At 37.7% G+C, this 22,231-nt stretch overlaps 2 protein-coding genes across 2 annotated transcripts in view; one reads left to right on the top strand and one right to left on the bottom strand.

The window, feature by feature from the left end:
• Shcbp1l (SHC binding and spindle associated 1 like) overlaps positions 1 to 873 on the top strand; it is a 31,797-nt gene extending 30,924 nt beyond the window's left edge. The window contains exon 10 of the mRNA XM_048431083.3: positions 510 to 873. Coding sequence (XP_048287040.3) covers positions 510 to 761 — 252 coding nt within the window. The 3' untranslated portion in view covers positions 762 to 873. The remainder of the gene's footprint in view (positions 1 to 509) is intronic.
• Positions 874 to 4,573: 3,700 nt separating this feature from the next.
• The window catches only part of Dhx9 (DExH-box helicase 9), a 31,690-nt gene continuing 14,032 nt past the window's right edge, over positions 4,574 to 22,231 (bottom strand). Inside the window, 21 exon segments of the mRNA XM_085688478.2 lie at positions 4,574 to 5,378; positions 5,380 to 5,581; positions 6,280 to 6,480; positions 6,781 to 6,896; positions 6,989 to 7,218; positions 8,200 to 8,327; positions 8,441 to 8,602; positions 8,829 to 8,940; positions 9,607 to 9,767; positions 10,688 to 10,840; positions 12,282 to 12,355; positions 12,610 to 12,704; positions 12,849 to 13,062; positions 14,193 to 14,293; positions 16,182 to 16,338; positions 18,442 to 18,524; positions 18,947 to 19,088; positions 20,971 to 21,162; positions 21,557 to 21,634; positions 21,746 to 21,907; positions 21,997 to 22,086. Coding sequence (XP_085544604.2) covers positions 4,878 to 5,378; positions 5,380 to 5,581; positions 6,280 to 6,480; positions 6,781 to 6,896; positions 6,989 to 7,218; positions 8,200 to 8,327; positions 8,441 to 8,602; positions 8,829 to 8,940; positions 9,607 to 9,767; positions 10,688 to 10,840; positions 12,282 to 12,355; positions 12,610 to 12,704; positions 12,849 to 13,062; positions 14,193 to 14,293; positions 16,182 to 16,338; positions 18,442 to 18,524; positions 18,947 to 19,088; positions 20,971 to 21,162; positions 21,557 to 21,634; positions 21,746 to 21,907; positions 21,997 to 22,086 — 3,354 coding nt within the window. The 3' untranslated portion in view covers positions 4,574 to 4,877.

Raw genomic sequence — 22,231 nt, 5'->3', positions numbered from 1 at the left:
AGCAGAGGCAGGATTGTAAAGAACAGCAAACAAAATTCAACAAAATCCCTACAAATCTTTGAGCCTTACTCCTTAATGAGACGTAGTAAACTAGATCCCGTCCACGTCCCTGTGTAATATGTTAACCTGAAACGCATTCTGTATCTGCAAGAAATGAGTGAATATACTCCTTTATCATTGTTCAAAGAAATAGAGAGCATTCCACTTAGGTGGCAGCCTGTCTTTACCAAGTCATGCTGTTTCATTGACCTATTGTATTCTTCCGTAACACCTTACCTAGAATCATTTCGTGCTTGATTATGTTGTAGATATTAACAGGCTGCATCCCCTATCTAGAATTATTTGTATCCGTTTGGATAAAAAACTGTAATACACATTTGTTTGGCGCTAATTCTTGAAGCTTTAAAAATCCTGGTGATTCCAGAATAAGTTCCCGTGCCATCTTGTTAGCTCTTGTTTTCTTTGTATCAGAATTACTGAATAGCTGACTTTCTCCAATAATTTAACAGGTTCTTCCAGCACCCAAACTGAAGATGACTAACAATCATATCTACAACAACAATGGCTATGGAGTGAGCATTCTTCAGCCATCAGAACAGTTCTTTATTGTAGCAGAAGCAGCTCTCAACAAAGGGGCTGCTTCAGGAGATAAAAAGGATGACAAAATCCTCTCCAAAGTCATGCAAACTCTGAATGTGGAAATGAACAACAACAGGATAGAAGCAAACCTAAAGGGGGATATTAGGATAGTCACTGGCTAAGGAATCTGGATAGGTGTTCCTATTGTATAGTTCAGAAATTTAATAAATGATTTATCTCACACAAATTGTAGTTTAAATTCAAAGATTAAAACATTTAAATGCTTTCATTGAATTATTCGTTTTAATGTATTTTCTAAGATACTGTAGCTTCATTAAAATGAGTCATGCCATAGAATTTACTCTTTAGCTACAGTTGAGGAGTTGGGGATGTACTTCAGTAGGTGAAGTGCTGGCCTAGTGGGCATAAAGCCCTGGGTTATAGCACCCGCACCACAAACCTGCATGGTAGTGTGTGCTTATAATCCCAGTATTAGGGATATGAAAATAGGACAATCAGGACATTCAAGGTCAGCAAGTGCTACAGGAAGTGTTTGAGGCCGGCCTGGGCTACATTCTGTTTTTCCTTTCCCAACCGTGAAGACCATTTTGGCTAAATTAGGCTCACCTGAATAACCCAGAATGATCTCGGGGACCTTAACCTAAAAACCACATTGAACCTTGCATTTAAGAAAATATGAACTGACAATTGAGGACAAGAACTATTTGATGGACCATTATTTTGTTGATAATATTATCTCAGATCGATAGCTAAATATAGATCTATTATTAGCTAATATAAATATAGCTAGCTAAAATATAGATCTATTATTATTATCATTATTATTATAAGGGCAAACTCACAAAATGAGAACGAGATGTCCAAGCTCAGCAGTAGAGAGCAGGAACCAGAGAGCATGAACCTTGGGCTGCCTGGTTTTTCTCCCGGTACCCAGAAAGCCACGACCTAAATTGGTCCCTTCTCCAAAGATAATTGGTTGACCAAGATAATTTTTTTCTCAGTCACTGAGAGTCTAAATTTAGATAAATTTGTTCCAAAAAGGACCAAGACACAACTTTTTGTGTGTATATCAAAGACCTAAGCATTACATATACTTAGCACACATTCTACCATTTTGTCACATTATCCCTTGTGCTGGCCAGTGTTTTGTCAACTTGAACCTCAATAGAGAAAATCTTTTTGCAAGGTAGCAAGCCTGTGGCTAATAATGATTGGTGTAGGAGGGTCTAGCCCATTGTGGATGATGTTACTCTCAGGCAGGTGGTCCTGGATGGTATAAGAAAACAGAGCATGCCAGTAAGCAGCTTTCCTTCAGGACTTCTGTCTGCTTCAGTCCTTGCCGACTTCCTTCATAACCCTTCAACCCCAAGTTGTTTTTAGCCAGTTTCCACAGCAACAGAAACCCCAACGCACCCCCAAGTCCTTTGTAGATTATAACTTAACTATAAGATGACCTCATAATTCTCTCCAGTTGCTTGCATTGGCTTTAAGTTGTTTGAAACCTCATCCAGACTTTTAATGTGCTGGTGAAGGAACTCACTGGCTGGGCCCGGTGTCCATTCCAATTTTGGAGGTCCCCTACAAACATAAACTCTCGGGTGAGCATACAACAAAAAAGTAACAAAATCATACTTCACGAGTTGGTCTTGGACACAACCATTCACTGTCACAGGATTCCCTGTATGGGGTGAGTAGAAGTCTTCCACATAACAGCTAAATCTTGCCAAATCACTAAAGTCTGACAAAATGCAATGCTGACTCAGTTAAGCCCCACCAGTCTTGGGTATATCTAGTAAAAGCCACATTGAAGGCATACAGACCTATCCTTGCATTTTTTGTCTTAACAGTAATTTTAAACCCTCAACTTTGTCAAATACAATTTTAACTTTAACCCACTTCTGGGATCCTTTATATTCCAACTTCAGTGTCTGGCTACCTGCCATCTGAACAGATCTGAAGAGAACCCTTCACTTCCCTCTTGCACAGATCTTAAGGGCAGCTTCACCCACACTCCATCACTTGTAGCTTTCACACTCCACACCCAGCCTACATTTCAAACACAGCTTCCTGGAACTGGTGTTTTCAATACTTTCACTTTTCTAGTAGGGTGATAACTGCCAAAATACCACATATAAAAGTACAATGAAGAGCTAGGTGGTGATGCACACTTTTGATTCCAACACTCAGGAGCAGAAGTGGGCAGATCTCAGTTCAAGGCCAGCTTATCTATGGAGAGTTCCAGGACTGCCTGAAAACCCTGTCTCAAAAAAGTGAGGCCATCCACTATTCAAACTGCTTACTCTAATTAGTACTTCATTCTCAAGTGGAAAAAAAGATCACTGCTTTAGGCAACAGCCAACACATAAACTGTAACCTCCAAATATGAAACAACTTTCCTCAAGATGCACCAACACCACTTTTGGGTATATACCCAAAGGATGCTCAATCATGCCACAAGGACATGTGCTCATCTATGTTCATAGCAGCTTTGTTTGTCATAGCCAGAACCTGAAAATAACCTAAATGCCCCTCAACCGAAGAATGGATAAGGAAAATATGGTACATTTACACAATAGAGTACTACACAGTAGGAAAAAAAATCTTGAATTTTCCAAATGGATGGAGCTAGAAAACATTGAGGTAACCCAGACCCAGAAAGACAATTATCATATGTACTCACTCATACGTGGTTTTTAAACGCACAACCAGCCCAGAAGCTACAATCCCAGAGAACCTAGACGAGACATACATAGATCTAATCTACATGGGAAGTAGAAAAAGACAAGATCTCCTGAGTAAATTGGAAGCACTTGGGACCTTGGGAGAAGGTTCAGGAGGGAAGAAGCAGGAAGGGGAGCAGAGAAAAAAACGTAACTCATTAAAGGAAAAGAAAGTGGCATTAGCTGTACCATAGATAATGTATTGGGTGCAAGATCAATTAAGATGTTTTATAAACAAGAACAGCCAAGATATAGAAATTAGTTTTTTTTTAAAGATTTATTTATTATATATACAACATTCTGCCTCTATGTATGTCAGCACGCCAGAAGAGGGTGCCAGATCTCTTTACAAGTGGTTGTGAGCCACCATGTGGTTGCTGGGAATTTAACTCAGGACCTCTGGAAGAGCAGTCAGTGCTCTTAACCACTGAGCCATCTCTCCAGCCCCTAGAAATTAGTTTTTAAGGGCACAGATGAGTAGTTCTGAGTAGATCAAACATGCAACTAAATAGCTAAATGGCAAATGGAGATGACAAATTGTAACAGAGTGAAGAATCTAAAAGCACTTATGCTGTGATAGGAAAGTAGCTCACTGGGAAAACATTCCTTAACATCTTAAAACCAGAGGGTGCGTATTTTTAAAAAGCGTGTCCAATCAATCCACCCAAGATGGTGGTTAGCAGTCATTCAATTTGGACTCTGCTGTATTGTGTGATTTACCTCCAACATTGGAGCATTCCCGGGGAACCTGACTCAGCAAGCATTAGGCCCTGGATTAGATTTCCAGGATTCCTTTTCTCCCAGTAGTTAACTATAAAAATGTAAGGTTATTAAAAAGACACCTCTAGCTTTACATCCTTTGAGATACATGTTAATGGAAAGAACTAGATAAATTCTTCTCTATCCCCAGTAATGCATTGCAAAGCTTACCAACCTTTTTTCATTGACTAGATAAAACATTTGTTTAAGGTTACTGTAGCTGATACTACCCTATGCCCTCAAACCCCTTAAGAACTAATTTGAAATACAACAGAAAATGCTGGCCTTGGTTTTTCTTTTCAAAGACAGTATGTCAGTTAAGGTCAAATGTCTCAACAAGGCACAAAACTGCTTGGAGTCAATACCGTGTGATGTATAACCTTTAACCCTAGCACTTGGGAAGCAGAGGCAAACCAGTTAGTTCCTGGACATGCTGACATGCCTAAAAGGGGGCAGGGGGTCCAAACTCAAAAAAAGAGAGAGAACACAGTCAATTTTCAGTGTAATACTTTATTTTCTATTAAATGAAAACCAAGAAAAATGTCCAAGTTAAGTTAAAAGGCAAACCTTTATCCCTTGAAGAAAAAATACAAACTGTATGGTATGATACTTGTATAATAGGTCATATTTTACAATACATAATATAAACAAAATCACTAGTCTACATTCTTCCTTGCTTGAAACTACAATAAGCTACAGATTAAGTGGAAAATGGGTTTGCTTTTTGGGTGCAAATAAACATCTTGGAAAAACACATAGCATGCATTTTTAAATTGTCTGCATAGGCTGACACAAGCCTTAATAACCACCACCACCACCACCCCCTCCTCCTCTTCCTTGTCCAAAATAACCACCTCCATACCCACCCCTTCTCTGGAATCCTCCAGATCCTCTGTAGCCCCCACCAGATCCACGGTAATCGCCACTAGATCCTCTGTAGTCTCCACCAAAGTTGTTTCTGTAGCCCCCTTGGGAACCTCCTCTATATCCCCCACCACCACCACCACCTCCACCATAATTTCCACGGTAGGAGTTGGGGCTAATACTGTAACCTTCTCCCCCACCATAACCTCCTCCTCCACCACCTCCATAGCCCCCACTGCCTCCTCCATAGCCACCACCACTGCCCCCACCTCCATAGCCCCCACCTCCCCCACCATAACCTCCCCCGCCGCTTCCAAAGCCTCCACTACCCCCAAAGTTGCCACCTCTGCCACCACCGAAGCCTCCTCCACCACCACCGAAGCCTCCTCCTCCACCACCACCAAAGCCACCCCCGCCACTGCCGAAACCACCCCCCGCCACTATTGTAGCCACCTCCGCCGCTATTGAAGCCACCTCCAAAGCCTCCCCCACCACTTCCAAAGCCTCCTCCAAAGCCTCCTCCACCATAGCCACCACCATATCCTCCCCCGCCATATCCTCCTCCACCATATCCTCTTCTAAATCCACTTCCATTATCGTATCGGGCCATCTTGGGAGGGCGTGGACCATCGCCATACCTAGGAAAAGCAAGACAACAATCCTCTTTAGGTATACGTGTGATAAAGGGAATGAACCAAGAACTGTGCACTCTAAATTAAAGAGACCAGAATTAATAACACTTCAGCTATACTGAAATTCGAAGCAAATAACTTGATAAAAACCCAAAGGACCTTCTGCATATTTGTATACTATTATAATTCTTAATTTAGCAGCATACTGAAGCCATGCTTAAAACAATGTTAAGCAGACTAATAATCAGTATGTCTACAACTACAATAATCAAATTTTTTAAAACTAGTAAACCTAAATGAGAAACATAAGCATCTACTGAATAAATATATTATGAATGTAGGGGACGCTGAGAAAATACAAGTATTTTATAAGGAGAAATTTCATATTTGTTAAAGACAGTTTCTATTAAATACCTTTCTACTTGAGGAAGGAGTAATTAATATTGTATCTGAAAATCAACACAGTATTACAGAAAGTGGATCATCTAGCTTATAACACTCGATACGTTCTACTCTTCTGCACTTTGTTTAGTATGTGGCAATATTGTACAGATTAAGAAAAGCAAAAGGAAATCTTTTGTTCTGTGTCACACTAAAGTCCATATTTAATATTTATTTATAATTTAAACCTATGTGGCAAGGATTCTACCAATTTTAATAATTCTGCAAAAGCTTCACACACCAAAATTTCATTAAGTACTTACCGTACACTTCCAATCATAAGGTTGATACCAGCAGCTGAAGGCCTAGAAATCTGACGGATTGTGTTCAGCATATGTTCATTTACAGGGTCCAACTGGCTGATGATATTTGGTTGTTTGGACACTTCAACAACCAGAGCTTCCATGGCTGCCCGGAGGGCTGTGATGCATGCTGCAGCTTCATGTGATATTTGCAGTCTGATCCTACGATGAAACAAGATATACACAGAAAGAGACAGATGACTATTTAGGTTAATAAATTTGCCTCCCACGTGTCATAAATTTAACTGCTTATTTTATTAGAATTAAACATTTCCCAAGGCTATATGAAAGCATGAATAATCAGCAATAACCTTATAAAACAACTCAGAAAGGACCAATCCTATAACTGATTTTGCAACTCCAAAAAAAATAAATCTTAAATCTTGTTTCAAAAAAAAAATTGAATTCTAAAAACTCTCAATTCTAAAAATTCAGTTTGGAGTTACAACTGAAAGCACATACCAGTCATCTATAAATATGATCTGGCCATCAGACTGGACTTTCTTGGAGGCAAACAGAAGTAACTGTAAGGGGGTGACTAAAGTCATTCCTTTAGCAGAGATGGCTCGGGTTCGAATCTGCAGATAAAAAAAGGCCAAATGTTACACACTGACAGGAAATTAGCTATGGCATGAGTAGAAAACGGATCCTTCAGACTTCATCTTCCTACCTTTTCACCAAAAACAAAGAAAGGAGATGGGTACTTCATATCTTGGCTGCTAAAAGGACAGTTCACAGATGATTTGTGGATAAGGGCATTACGCCCTTCGGTGGTAAGAATCTTTCTCTTTTCTTTATGATAGCATACGTTGGGGTACACACCAAAGGCCAGCAGAGAGATAACGACATCCAAGTTATTATCTGGTCCAGTGTTAGTAAACACTTGTGTCAACAAACAATCTGTTAAAAAGAAGTTAAAGAAATGGTTTTTAAAAATGAGGTTAAGAGATAGTATGACTCTGCTAAGCGCCCTGAAAACTATTTGAAGGAGCTTTTCTGATAAGACTCTGTAACAAAAGGTTACTTATTACTAGCAGAAGATGAAAATGACAATCTAAAAGTCACTGCAATGAAGGCTATTTTCAGTCAAGATACACCTTAGCAGTACTTTTATCATTGAATGGAAACCAAACACCAATGTGCTATATAAAACATCATTTCTACTACATGTACTTGAATGTATCAAAGTCATTTAAATGATTTTTTTTTAAGACAGGGTTTCTCTGTAGCTTTGGAGCCTGTCCTGGAACTAGGTCTTGTAGACCTGGCTGGCTTCGAACTCAGAGATCCGCCTGTTTCTGCCTCCCAAATGCTGGGATTAAAGGTATGCGCTGCCAGGGCCCTGCCTGAACACTGTTAATTCTACTTGCTATAAGAAGCTGAATAGTAGCTTCACCTAGATTATTTTTAGGTTCTAATATATAAAAATGTTTTCTCCCTTTGATTTTTCACAAAGTGTCAGTTTAGAAAGAATTCAATTCATAACCTTTTAAAATTCTACTTCCTGGTGCTAACATACATTCTATTTTTCAATAATCTTCTCAGGTCACAAAGCTTAATCTACTTAGAAAAGACAAACTCAACTATAGGGAAATAGAAAGTTGGATTAGTTCTGCATCATAGAATTTTATATATGTTCCCAAAACAGTTGAGACTATTACGAGTACTCTGCTGTCAATATACATGTTAGCTTATGACAACAGTTCACAAAGGATATTTTACAGGGGGAAGATTTCTCCTGTTATTGAGAAAGGATGTTAACCACTCAGTAGTTTAAGCTCTCAACCCTTGAATTTTCAATGAGTCTATACTCTGTCTTTAGCTTCCTGGATTCTGAACTTACCAATATGAGCCACAATTATCAGCTGAGAGATATCTTACCTTCTGGAAAGCCAGAGTTAATCAGAATCTCTTTAAGCTGTACTTTGGCCTCCCAAGTCATTCTTAGTGTAGCCATATTGAGTCTCTTTTGCTCACAGAAACGTATTTCTGCTTCTTCTCCACTCATCCTAAAACAAAATGGAAAAGAAGCATTTTTTCTCAAAGGCTCAGCAAGTTTGCATGCAGGATTATGAACTCAGACAGTTATGTAGTTTCTTAAGGAATTGCCTTAACTCCATACCTAGCATCATCCCAGGCTTGGAATACTGATAAAAGAGCCACATGATCAGAAAATCTGTTTCCAGCAAAATTCCGGTGAATATAGCCCAGGCGTTTTCCTTCACTGATAAAGGGCTCTGGAAAGCAGGTAGCAGCTGAAATGGTACAGACAGCATCTCCCACACTGGGGGGAAAAAAGTTAAATTAATAGTGAATCACAATCTTTATGCCAGAAAGGCTTTCAAATATGAACTGAAACCTTTGATGGAGAGGACACTACTTACATGTACTGAACCTCTGAACCTAACTGGCCTGTAAACATAACATTTCCCCCATAAGTTTTTTCTAGCCAGACCACCTCCTTTTATGAAAGCCATCCCATCTCTTAACTACCAAGAAAACAAACTTACTAGAAAATACACCCCATTATCATCATTTTTCCAAAACGAGGCTCAATGGGGAGTTTAGCCAGGATTCGTCCCAGAGGAGTCAACTCATCATTGGCATCTAAAGCATCAAGTTCTGTGGAAAGATACTTATTCGTGAGTGATAATGCCAATAAATGTACATATATTTCATTATATGTCCATGCAAGAGTATAAAATATAAAAGTATATAAAGTACAAAGCTAGAGCAAATGATTCAGTCAAAAAACAAAGAAACCCCAATTCTGGTATACTAAATACAAGACACTAGTTATACTTCCTTCTACTTAGACAGGTTCTGGGCAAATGTGGATGGTCTATAGCCCAAAGACAGTTAATAAAATGACAGAATTAAGTATCCAAATAACCCATAAACAAGAAATTTAATCTGGGTTAACAGTGAGTGCAAAATTCCAAATTCAATACAGAGCGCTTCTGGCTTCAATGCCTTCACTGTTCATTACACTACTTTTCTAACAGATCTGAGATGTGGAACAACAACAACAAAAAAAAGAACTCTAAGACATACATGCTAATATTAAATACAAGTCCAGGAATAATGCATGCACTGATTCTTAAGATGTAGCATTCTGTATATACTTTATATGCTTTCTAAATAAGACCCATTTATTCTCCTTCAGCCAGGGAAATAGTGATGCAAAGAAGCCTTTACTAACACAGCTTTACCAAGTCTATCTTCATTCGACACACCTGTTAAATGGAACTTGCTACATAAGGATAGATAGCATAAGGTATCATTTACCTCTAAGCGTATGCTCTGCTTCAATCACAGCATCCAAAGGTGGAGGTTCAATTGCCTTTGCAAGAAACTGGCCAATTCCACCTAGACGCAGGAGTTTTATGCTCAAAGCAATTTCATGCAAAGGTGTTCTGAACATCTCTGGTGTCATGTGAGTTTCCAGTCTAAAAGTTACAGAAGCAAAAAATAACCACCTATGTGTGCAATGACAATCCAACAATATCTGCATTAAAAATGATAATGTATGGTGTTGATCCTTTCTCATCATTTTATAGTTACCACAATATTTTTCCTATGCATTACAGCCACGCCTTACAGAGTAGACAATTATAAATTGGTTTCTGTATTTACTTTCAAAGCCATGCCTTTTCAACTAAGTGAAAGGAGCACGAAAAAGTCAATCTAATACTTTTGAAAGAACTCCACATCTAAATGTTGCAGCTCTATGTTGATCTAAATGTACGTTTATAATTGCTGGTAAAACAGTTAAGTTTTTCTAAAACATTGCTTACTGCCTGTCCTAAGTACACATAAAGCCAGAGCTCTAAATATTATGTAACTTTCATCTTTAATATTCAGTGTTTCTTGGGAATGAGTACTATTAAACAGGTAATGTGGTAAAAATAAAACCAAGAAATACTCCACTGCTGAATATGGGTGGTCTTTAATCTCAGCACTTAGGTGATAAGGTTAGGCACACCCTCAAGTTCAAGGCCAGCCAGGTTTATCATCTCTGGCCATTGACCAAAACCTAAAATATTAAGACATGGCTAATAAAAAATTAGCTATCCCCGTATAATCTGTAATTCCAAACTGATAAAGAAATAGAATTAATGTCCACAAATCCTTTTGTTAAATAAAACACTGGCAACTTCTAATTTCATAGTTTCACTATAATTGAAGCACTGATGGATGGAGGAACTGCATATAAAAGGTGTGTGTGTGTGTGTGTGTGTATACATATACACACATAGATTTAAAAAGTCCTTATTTTAAAACTGATCTCACTGGACAAGACAGCTTAGTAAGAAATGCTAAGAATTTTCTTCAAGATACAACCAATGACAAATCAAAAAGACTTTACCTATCAAAACGAGCTCGACTACACAGGTGAAAGCAGAACCCGGGTCGCACACGTCCAGCTCTCCCTTTCCTCTGTTCAAGGTTTGTTTTTGATGCCCACACAGTAGCATAGTTGGTCATATTGTTATGAGCAGTAAACAGTTTCACTTTTTGTCTAAAAAAGAAAATCAATGACTTTATATTCTCTTAGCTCCAATCTAGTCAAAGATACACCAACATTTTATGCACCACATACCCTAAGCAAAATTATGACAGGCTTGATGTGCATTCTAGAAATTCTCTGGTCAGCCTGTGTGTTCCCAAGCTCATGGACAAACCTTGTCTCAGAATAAGGTGTGTGCATAGATGAAGTTGCCTCAGTCTTTGATAAGTGTATGCACGGATGTGAACATATACACTCAAAAAGAAAACAGAATGACTAATATCTACTTACAAAGATATATGTGCAATAATGTCAGCTCTAACCAGGCCTTATTGTCCTCTACAAAAGTACACAAACAGACTTTACCTACAGACAACATCATGGCTCAACTCACATAAATTTTGTGCATGAGTTGCACAACAGATGCCAAACCACCAGGCTGTTGTTCATTAATTTCATAAAGGAGTGAGACTGTCACTCTGACTAATAGTTATATTTATGTGGGAGACTAAATAAATGGGTCCCTTACACCTTAACCAAAGGTGAGAGGACATATTCCTGCTTCTTCAAGGATACGATAGGTTTGATCTAGAGTGAGTAACTGCTTATGGGATACTTGGCTTAAAGTATGTTCACTGCATGTCCTGCCTAAACAGAATACTCAAATAATAGCTGCATGACACTTCAGGTACTTAAGAGGTAATTACCCTGTTTATTCTTTGTAACAGGTTAAAGCAGTCTTTGCCTTCTTTTCCCCCTTTTCGGAATGGAGTATGAGCATATGGTCCTATTATGTGGCTCTTTTTTTCTTTCATATCTGTGTTCTATATGCCTGGCATTTGTAATCCAAACGCTCACACTGTGAAACATGTGAAGACCATCGAGGATGTACCGTGACATAAAGCATGAAAATTACAGTGACCAATGGAAACAAACAATAAAAAAAATAACAAATCATACGACAGGAAGTAAGAAATTAGAGGTAAATTTTTGTTGTCTACTAAATCTGCTTAGTCTGTACTCTTCAACTACATCCAGAACAGACAAACACATTGGTCTAAAAGTAGAGAATTTGACAATAAAGTTAAAATCTAAGTGTTATGGTATACAGCAATGGTACAAACCCCAGTACTTGAGTAAGAAAAATCAAGTCTAGAGGAGAGCATAGGCCACACAAACATGTTAAAAGAAATAATGAGAAATGGCTCAGTGACTATCTTACGTAAGACCAGAGTTTTACTTCCCAGCACCCCATGGCAGCTCACATCTTTAATTCTAGTTCTTGGGTAGCCTCCAATGCCACCAGGCACACAACTAGTGCAGGCCATTTAAACAAACACTGATACACATAAAAAATATACAATTTCAGTAAATTGAAAAATTACACAAAAGGTTAATTGATAAAGTTTGGCAATTGCTAACAGTAAAAAGACAAAGATTCCCTGGAACTTACTTGCAGGAGTCAATGACATAAACAACATCATTTATGGTGATGCTTGTCTCAGCAATATTTGTGGACAAAATAACCTGCAAAAAATGTAAAAAGAATTACACTACAGAAAATATTCCACTTATGAACACACAAATAATCAGAGAATCATTTAACCCGTAGTAAAAGAAGAATTAAAGCAACAGGAAAAAGGAGGATCTATCAAGGTTAGGGTGGAAGACCTTTTTCTATTTCGATTTTGACATTTTTGCCATTTTCTAAGAGCTATTCAAACACTTATTAATATTTAACATCTCTTTCACATCTGACCTCATAGTAATTCCTTCCTTACCTTGGTTACTCCATCTGGAACTGGATCGAACACTTTGCGCTGTTCCTCCCGGGGGATCTGAGAATGCAGAGGTAGAATCTGATACCGGTGACTTCCTACAATACAAAAGAGATAAGGACTAAATGAACAAGTTAAAACATTGTTCTTCATTACACATTCATTCAAACACAGCAATATACTAACTAGTATAAAAGTAAATATACTCATCGTAAATCTAAAACAAAAGAACTCAGTCATACCAAAATGTGAATTATTTTCCAAGTGCTTTTGCATAGTATAAATCAAATTCCAGCCAGGCAAGAAGACCAACACAGCTCCAGGAACATTGAGGGTTTCGATGTATTTAAGCAGAGCTTCAATGAGTTCAAAAGGAGTTTCCTTTTCATTCAACTGAGACATGCTCAATTTTGTTTCTGGACCATATTCATCAGCACATATTAGGTTGCAATTTGCCTGCAGAAAAATGGGATGTCACACATAATTATTAACAGTTTAATTCTCTGCGTTTACTTTTTAAGCAAGTAACATCTAACAATACTGTTTAACCCAAGGATAGACAGTCATAATTTCATTATGAGACTAGTACTTTGGAATACTACTTCAGCTGTGGAAAGATGTGTTACATTTCTTTATATGGCATTTGTTTTATGATAATGTTTCATCTTATCTGCCTAAGGCAACTGAACAGCCAATAGCTAGGCAGGAGAAGAAAAGGCCTGGATAAATAGGAAGAGAAGAGAACAAGGGGAAAGACTCCTGAAGCAAGCAAGCTAGCCAGTCAATAGTCAACCAGTTAGGCAGTAGCCAGTCAGTTAGCCAAATGGAATAAGACATACAGAAGACACAATGCAAACCATACATTGAAAGAAATAGGTAAGTATTAAGAGCTAGCTAGAAACAAGCACAAAGACAAGCACTCGTAATGAATATTTATTAAGTCTCCATGCCATTGTTTGGTACCTGGTTAGTGGCGCAAAGGAAGGCCTGGAATATTTGATTTATGCTGGGTTGGGAAAGCACACTGTAAACTCTGGCACTGGGGAAGCAAATTGAGTTTCAGCCAGGCTGTTACAGAGAAACCTTGTCTCTAAAAACAGATTGACTGACCAAGTTCTAAGCTAGCAAGATGGTCAGCAGTAACGGGCATTTCCATATTCATTTCTTATCACCTACATCAGGACTTATCTATAATTTGACCTGCTCCGGTATCTCTGGAAGCACCTTTACATATACATAAGTCTTCCAAAAACGACTGATATCCATGAATATAGATAGAACCTACGATAAACTGAATTTCCTATTATTTTCCTGGGACAAAAAATTCAACTACAAACAGTTCCAGAACTTTATAGAAATCCTCTTAAGACTTTTATGCCAGAAACTACTTAACCTGTGTAGTCTAGTCACCGAACCTGGAATTATTTGGAATAGTCGTTAACCTAAGAATACACATTAAAATTGATTTTAAAGGACTGCAATGCCAATTAAGTCATGCTATGTTTAACCACTTATTTTCTTCTCCATAAAACACTCTCACAATGAACATGTCTCATTCCTGTAGGTGTGTAGAGAAATCTACTAACATCATCATCTTCACCACCATCATCTTCCTTATCCTTCTTCTTCTTGTCCTTTGGTGGGGGAACGAATTGGGTCATCTGAATGCAATCTTCTAGAAAATATTCTGGCAAGAACAATCACATTAGTTAAGCACTTGATAATTTACAAAATGGTACATCTGTAATGATTACCTAATCTGCAATTCAAACTTCTTTCAACCCACTCAACCTGAGTCTTCCCAACTATTATAAATTCCAACAGTGAATTTTCATAATTAAACAATGGAAACTAAACATGTCTCTCTTGAACGCTGGACAAAAATTTAGGTTACTCTTATAAATAATCTGTCTTCTGTATCTTCACCACAGCGACCACCCCAAGACTGCAAACCAAAGGCACACACACAATCACCTAAATTAATGTCCATCAATTTTATTCAATATTAAGTAACGCTCTCCAGTCACTAGACACATTAGAATCAAAATTTTTTATCAAATCTACACATCGAGTAGAAGTAAATTTGATTGACAAGGAAATCTGTAATTACCATGTACTTTTCTATTCAGGGTATATTTATATTTTAAGTTTTAGGTACAATCTAGTACCATCATTAACTTTCTGCTCAAACTGTGCCCATCACTGACTTCTGCCTGCAAATGAGTAGAGGTTTTAAAAATGTAGTGGAATGGAACTGGAGAGATGGCTCAGCGGTTAGAATGCTGGCTGCTCTTCCAGGACTCAGGTTCAAGAGCCCAGCACCCAAGCGGCAGCTTACAACTGTCAAGAAATCCTGTTTGAAGACATCTGACACCCTCACATGGACAAGCATGCAGGCAGAACAACACAATAAAATACAAGTAAAAATTTTAACAAGTGCAGTAGCATGAATATTCATTTCACCAGACTGTTAAGTCTCCTAGGGTATTTGCATTACCTCAATTGGACTGTGCAGGAAGTTATTTCAAAAAAGTTCAGATGATCAATGTTTTAAAAAGCATAGGTATGATTCTATCAACTCAAGTTGTTATCCCAGAGGCATGCCTGCCTTCCTCAGTGGTCCTCACCACCCAAAACTATAAGCAATCCTCTAATCAAGTGCCTTTTCTCTTCTTGGCCACGGTGTCTCTTTACAGCAATTAAGAGTCACTACAATTAAGAATTATCCCCCAACTTCTTACTGCAATCTGAAAGAAACTAGGTTCTTACCCTCTAAAAATAAAAGCTCCAAAGTACAGATGCACATCAAATATTACTTAAACACATACCCTGAGAAATAAAATCAGCTTATAATTCATTGGTAGATTAACCTTTTAGTGTATGCATTGTATGTACGTTTTTATCTTTCTCAATCGCTTTTCACAAAATCTGAGCTCACTGTTAGGTCAGGAAGTTCTGTGGAACCTCCCATTCCTGACACATTTTAGTTCAAGGACTACAAGTATAAACCACAGTAACTGGCTTTTTAGATAGGTGCTGTGCAAGTATTTAAACTCAGGTCTTTGTGCTTATACAGCAAACACTGAGTGACCCATTTCTCAGTAGCCTACAATTTACTATTGAACTAAAAAATATAGTAGCATACCATGGCTATTTATTTCATGTGAACACACTTCACCAAAATGTTAAAGCTCTTAGCATATTTTCCTATTTCCTCAACTGGACTATGTATTGTTATTTCAATAAAACTACAAGCTCTATATGGATGCAAATTTTAAAAAGCACAGAAAACACTTTCAAAAAGTGAATGAAATCTGATTTTACTCCGGAAAACAAAGTACCACCCACAGGCAAGCAAGGTTCCCCAAATGCTAGGGCATTTCATAAAAACCAGAGAGGAGGTTGGATACCCTGGGATTGTTTGGAGTTACAGATTCTATGAGCCAATGACATGTTTTCAGTTATGAGCCAATGACATGTTTTCAGTCTTTTAAACTATCATGCTAATCTCCAAATTAAGAAAATGCAAAACCTCCAACACAAATCATGATTTTATCACATCAACACAAATTTACCTTGAACAGGGAAAGTCCTTCCATAAACTTCAATGATAGGGCAATTAAAGAAATATTCACAGAACATGGTAGTATCGATAGTTGCAGACATAAGAACAATGCGGACTTCAGGATAAGCTAGAACCACGTCACGTAGTACTACCAATAGGAAGTCAGTCTATTAAAATGAAAACAAAAGTTTAAACAGGATGGTAAAATACACCTGTAAGATTTGTCTTAACACATTCCTGAAATTGTTTCTGATATCAGTTTTTTTAAAAAAAGTGCAAGAAATATTACAGTTGAGTTTTATTTTTATTTTAGGGGTAAGAATCTCAGCATGGCCTTGACTTCGCTATACTCATAATTGAACTTAGACTGTGTTCTCTTGTCTCCCAATTCTAAAGGCTGGGATCATAAGCACAGTATGTACTGCTGGAAAACCAAACTCAAAGCTTCTGTGTATGCTAGGCAAGCATTCTACCAACTGACCTTCATTACCAGCCCTTCCTGTTTCTCTAAGTGTACTTGCATACTTAACTTTTAGTTATGCAAACACTTCAACTATTTTTTGATAAAATTAAGTTTATAACAAGTAACTTTCATAAGAAACATGACAAAAATTATTTTAAATAAAACAAGCCATAACAACTTAGTTTTATAAAGTTTAAATTGTCTCCCAGGTCAGCATCCTCAATAATATTTGTAATTCCTACATACACTTTGTATATATAACACTTTTTGACTTAATATTCACCTCAAAAATACTATTGTAGGAAAAGAATTTGAACAAAGGTATGCTAGTATCGGGTGGTGTCAGAGAATGAATCTGCTCCTCAAAATCATGAAGTTCCAGTGCTACGAATGGCGATTTAGCTAAATGGTAGAGCATCTGCCTAACATACAAGGGTTTGATATGTAGCAGTTTTAAAACACACACACTTCTATTAGTACTAAAAGGTGTACCCATTATTTCAAAGTTTAGGCAGGCAGAGTGGTACACACCTTTAATCCCAGCACTTGGGAAGCAAAAACAGATGGATCTCTGAGTTTGGGATTAGCCTGGTCTACAACTCGAGTTCTAAAACAGGCTCCAAAGCTACAGAGAAACCTGTCATGAAACACCCATGAGGATTGAATGCCACAGGCAAAACTTTGGTCATTCATAAGATACAACTTTGCCCAGACTTTCTAGTCACAATGTTAATTCTAACTCTGGAGGGGGGAGGGGGGGAGATGATCCGGATGGAGTTTTCCATGTAATAGATAAAAGGAGAGTACACTTTATACAAAGCACTTATCCACGTTACATTGTCAGTATGCTATTTGACAAGCTTTAATAGTTTTAAAGTAGAATATTAAATAACCACCCATGTTATTATTTCAGGACATAAATTAAAATTCTTAAAGATCACTAACTCATATGTTAACACTCAAGTCAAGTCACTACTGAAACACCTGGATGTAGTTCCTCATACTTTCTATAACTGACTAGAGAAGCTAAGGCAACACGACTGGAAATCAGAGGCCAATCTGTGCTAAAAAGAACAAGACCCTGCTTTAAAAAACAGAGTAATTACTAGATTCCAATAGCAACTCTGGATAGCTTGCATGACGAAACGATGCAGGATATCCTTGTAAAGATATACAATTTTTCTTGTAAAAATGGAGTATTTAAAATTCTTTAAATATTTATTTACTTTATACACAATATTCTGTCTGTGTGTATGTCTGCAGGCCAGAAGAGGGCACCAGACCTCATTACAGATGGTTGTGAGCCACCATGTGGTTGCGGGGAATTGAACTCAGGACCTTTCGAAGTGTAGGCAATGCTCTTAACCACTGAGCCATCTCTCCGGCCCTAAAATGTTTTTTTGTATTATCAAACTTTTAATCTTACAACTGTATATAAAACTTTACACTGGTTTATCAAGAACCATGAGGCAAGAGTGATAAATTTATATTTTCTTCTCATTTTCCGTGACAATTATTAATATCTGCAATGTTAAGCTATCAATACCTACCAACATTTTGCTAAAAGCACAGAATTTATAACATACAAAGGAAAACTAATCATACAATTACACCAGCTACTGGTCAGAAATCACTACCAAAATGCTAAGTTACATAAAACTCTTACCGATCATAGTAAACACCATTACGGTGTGAATAAACTTATTTGGGTTCTCTGAATAAACAGTATTTAGCAGTAGGGAAAGAAAAGATACAGATTTCTCCAGTTAGACATAGTCAAATCAAACCTGACTCATAGGTTACTTACATTAATATCTCTTTCGTGAATTTCATCTACAATTACATGACTGATCCCTCGAATGCCTGCTTCTAATTTTCTTAGGAGTACACCTTTAAGAAGCAAGAAAAATGGAAACAATTATGAGATAAGTTTCTTTCCTAGAGTCAATGAAACACAGAAAACTTTGGCTGAGGTTGGTTGATTGCACAGACCTTTAAAAAAGACATAATTTATTCAATCATGTAGATAATAAAACTACACAGAGAAACCTACCAAGCAAGCAAATGACAAGATAATCAATCTTGCTTCAACACAATCCTTGTATTGTCAAAACAGTCTTCAATAATTAATATCCTGACACATTCAGGTATTTTTGGCATAGTCCCGACTTTCTGTGAAACAGACTATCCTTTAAAAGTTATTTGCCTGCTTCTGCCTCTCTTCTTCTGTACAGAATTAACATTTGCACAATAAACTTTTTGTACTTTTAATAAAAAGATGACAATATGAGGTACCACAATGCATTACTTACCTACAGTACAAAACATTATACTGGCATGGGGGCGTGGAAGTATAGACTCAAACCGAACACTGTAACCACAGCTTTTCCCAGGCTCTTCACCTCTCTCATAAGCAACTCGCTCAGCCACTGCAACTGCGCTGATCCTTCTGGGCTAAAATAAAAAAACAAAAGTAAAATGGAATTTTAAAATTAGTTACACCTATTTAAAAGTATCTATGTGCTATATGGGTGATTGAACATAGGTTACATGTTAGGCCAAGTATTCTATCATACTAGTAACACAAAAAGTTCTGGGTCTCACTTCAAACTCCATACCACACCCAGCTAAAATTTTAAATTACCATAACAACTCTCATTGCTATCTTAGAAACAGAGAAAGGTAGGACACCAATCTTTCCAGTTGACACAAATGACCTTTACCAAATTTGAAACTTTAATAAATGGAGAATACATTAGCTATTTCCATTATGGTACAATAAGGCACATTATTTTTAATCAGAGTACCTACCTCTAGTTCCCGACCGACTTATGGTATTACAAGTGACTAAGAGGAAAGGCACAAGCCGATAAGAAACTGGTTCTTATAAAACACTGCACTCAGCATAGTTGGAACTAAGTAAGATGGCTCATTGAACTGTTCAAGGACTCAGTTTTGGTATCTAGCACCCACGTTGGTTAGATGGCTCACAAATTTTATGTCTACCTCTTGGTAATGACAATTTGTTCTGGTTTTCATGGATACCCACATGTACAACATAAACACCCTGCTAAAAAAATATTTAAAAAGTAAAGCTTTAATGTTAAGTTTTAGGTTGACCCTGGAATCACTGCCCTACTATTTTTTATCCTAAGTGTTTTATCATCACCATCCTGGTACCTCTGTTTTTATTTAAACTTTAGTTTGCAGATTAGGTTTCTCTGTGTATCTTTGGTGCCTGATCCTGGAACTCACTCTGTAGACCAGGCTATGCTAGGATTAAAGGTGTGTGCCACCACTGCCCAGCTTGTATTTTTATCTTTACTGACCTTCAAGCATGTGGAAGACACAGATGAAAGTTTGAAGCCACTCTGGTCGATGATAGTAACTCTGCAATGCTCTATCCTCCTGATGGTTAGTTGTCGCTGACAGCTTAACATGGTAGATTATGAAATAGCTGTCCCCAAAGCCTGAGCACTTTGACAAGCTTGTCTTACTTACAAAAACATTCAAGAGTCACCTAAGCTCTTTTAAAAAAAGATTTTATATATATGGTGCTCTGTCTGCCTGTGTGCCTGCCAGCCAGAAGAGGTCACTAAATCTCATTACAACTGGTTATGAGGCACCATGTTGTTGACCTCTGGAAGAGCAGCCAGTGCTATTAAATCCTGAGTCATCTCTCCAGTGTCCCCATGCCCACCTATAGCTGAAGTTCTTTTTTTGTTTTGAGACAGGGTTTCTCTATAGCTTTGGAGCCTGTCCTGGAACTAGCTCTTATAGACCGGGCTGGCCTCGAACTCACAAGGATCCTCCTGCCTCTGCCTCCAGAGTGCTGGGCTTAAAGGCATGCACCACCACCGCCAGGCTAGCAGAAGTTCTGAATGAGTGTTTGTACACCTAACGTAAACCAGAACCCCCAGACACATAGGATTCAAGTTCAATGATGACATAGAGTATAGAAGCTACGGTTAAGTGGTTAGGGTATGTGCCTAACCTGTAGAGATTCTAGGTTACTAAGGACAGGGAAAGCAGGAAAGAGGGTGTGTTTGTATTACTGTTTTAACAATGTTTCACCGCAAAAACTGGGAATAAATTCATATTAAACCCAGTTCCTCTTCCCTCCCCTCCCCAACCACCATCTGCTCCCTTAGAGAAGGTAAGGCCTCCCATAGGTCTGACTACCAGGAAACCTGCGTTAAGACTGGTCTAGACTCCCTGAAAGCAGGTGACAATGTCTTAAACATCCTTGAATCTTATCTGACCACAACAAAAAAATATCCTCCAACTCCCAAACTATTAACAGAATTAACAGAGTTCACATTGGCTTGCTATTTACCTGAGTTACAACAATATTACACTCTGCTGCTCTGTCATTCTGGATAAAGTCATCCAAAATGTACTGTGGAACCTGTGTCGTTTTGCCACATCCAGTGGCCCCGCGGATGATCACAACTGAATTTTGACTAATGGCTTCCAGGATTTCAGGTTCAAATTTCTTCACAGGAAGCATCTCTCTCTCTTGTAATACCTGTGTAGAAAAGTCAAAACTTATATCAAAACTTATATTTAAAAAAGTATTATTTTCTAACTGGCTTAGTTCTTGATATATTCTACGATACATTTTTATCTCTAACAATTGATTCTCACTAAATTTCTAAATAATCTTTCTTGGTCTTCATCCCCGTATTTCATTCTTAGGTCTCCAGAAACTTTCTAATTTTGTAACTACTTGCCACAAAATGTTACCACTTTTCAAAACCAACAAAGAAGCACAACTCATTTCTAGGTCCTGACTGAATTAAGAGCCACTACTATATCAGAGTTAGCTATGATACTACGATTAATAATTTGGTGAAATGTGCGATTATACCTAAAAATGCTCTGAAACACTAAGCAATGTAGTTAAAATCTTCACCACTTACACTCTGTAAATTATGATCCTGTTCCAGTTGGTATGTTAATTCATTTTTAAGATCCATGCTTATTTGTTCAGTAGAGGCCTATAAAAAGAAAACATTCAAATAAAATCTATTTTACCCTGATCTAATAAAATATACAAAAGAAGAGGTTTTAAACCCCAAAATTGATCTTAGAGGACATGTGATACTCACATAAGCCAGGGGCCCTTCATCAATGTTGCTACTAGTCCAAGGATTCCAGTTGGACTGTGGTGGTGACCACGGTACCACTCCAACTGCATTTTGTCTCTGAGATGGTTCAAAATGAGCCAATTTCCCAATGTTGAGTATAACTGGCATAGAAGGATCAACGGGCTAGGAAAAAGCAAAATAAATAAATGTAAACACTTGTCTATGGGAAGATTTTAAAACAGTTAACTACAAAAAGCTGTATATATGCTTACAGGAGGAACAATTTCAAGATCTAGCTCTTGAACCACATTTTGCAGTTGATGCTCCAAATCGGGAGAGAGGAAAACTTTGTAAGGTTCCACCTACAAAAAGAATATCAACACACCCATGAATAATTCAAAATGGTTAATTTTAGCAAAATAGAGATAGTGACAGTATATAATAGGGCTATTATAGACATAAACAAAAATTCCTCTTAGTGAGAATCTTTATAATTCACTCAGTGGA

The sequence above is a fragment of the Myodes glareolus genome, chromosome 5 (genome assembly GCF_982192425.1).
Source record: "Myodes glareolus chromosome 5, mMyoGla1.1, whole genome shotgun sequence".
Classification (NCBI taxonomy): domain Eukaryota; kingdom Metazoa; phylum Chordata; class Mammalia; order Rodentia; family Cricetidae; genus Myodes; species Myodes glareolus.
The sequence above is the reverse complement of the archived record's forward strand: the minus strand, read 5'-3'. Positions and strand labels throughout refer to the sequence as shown.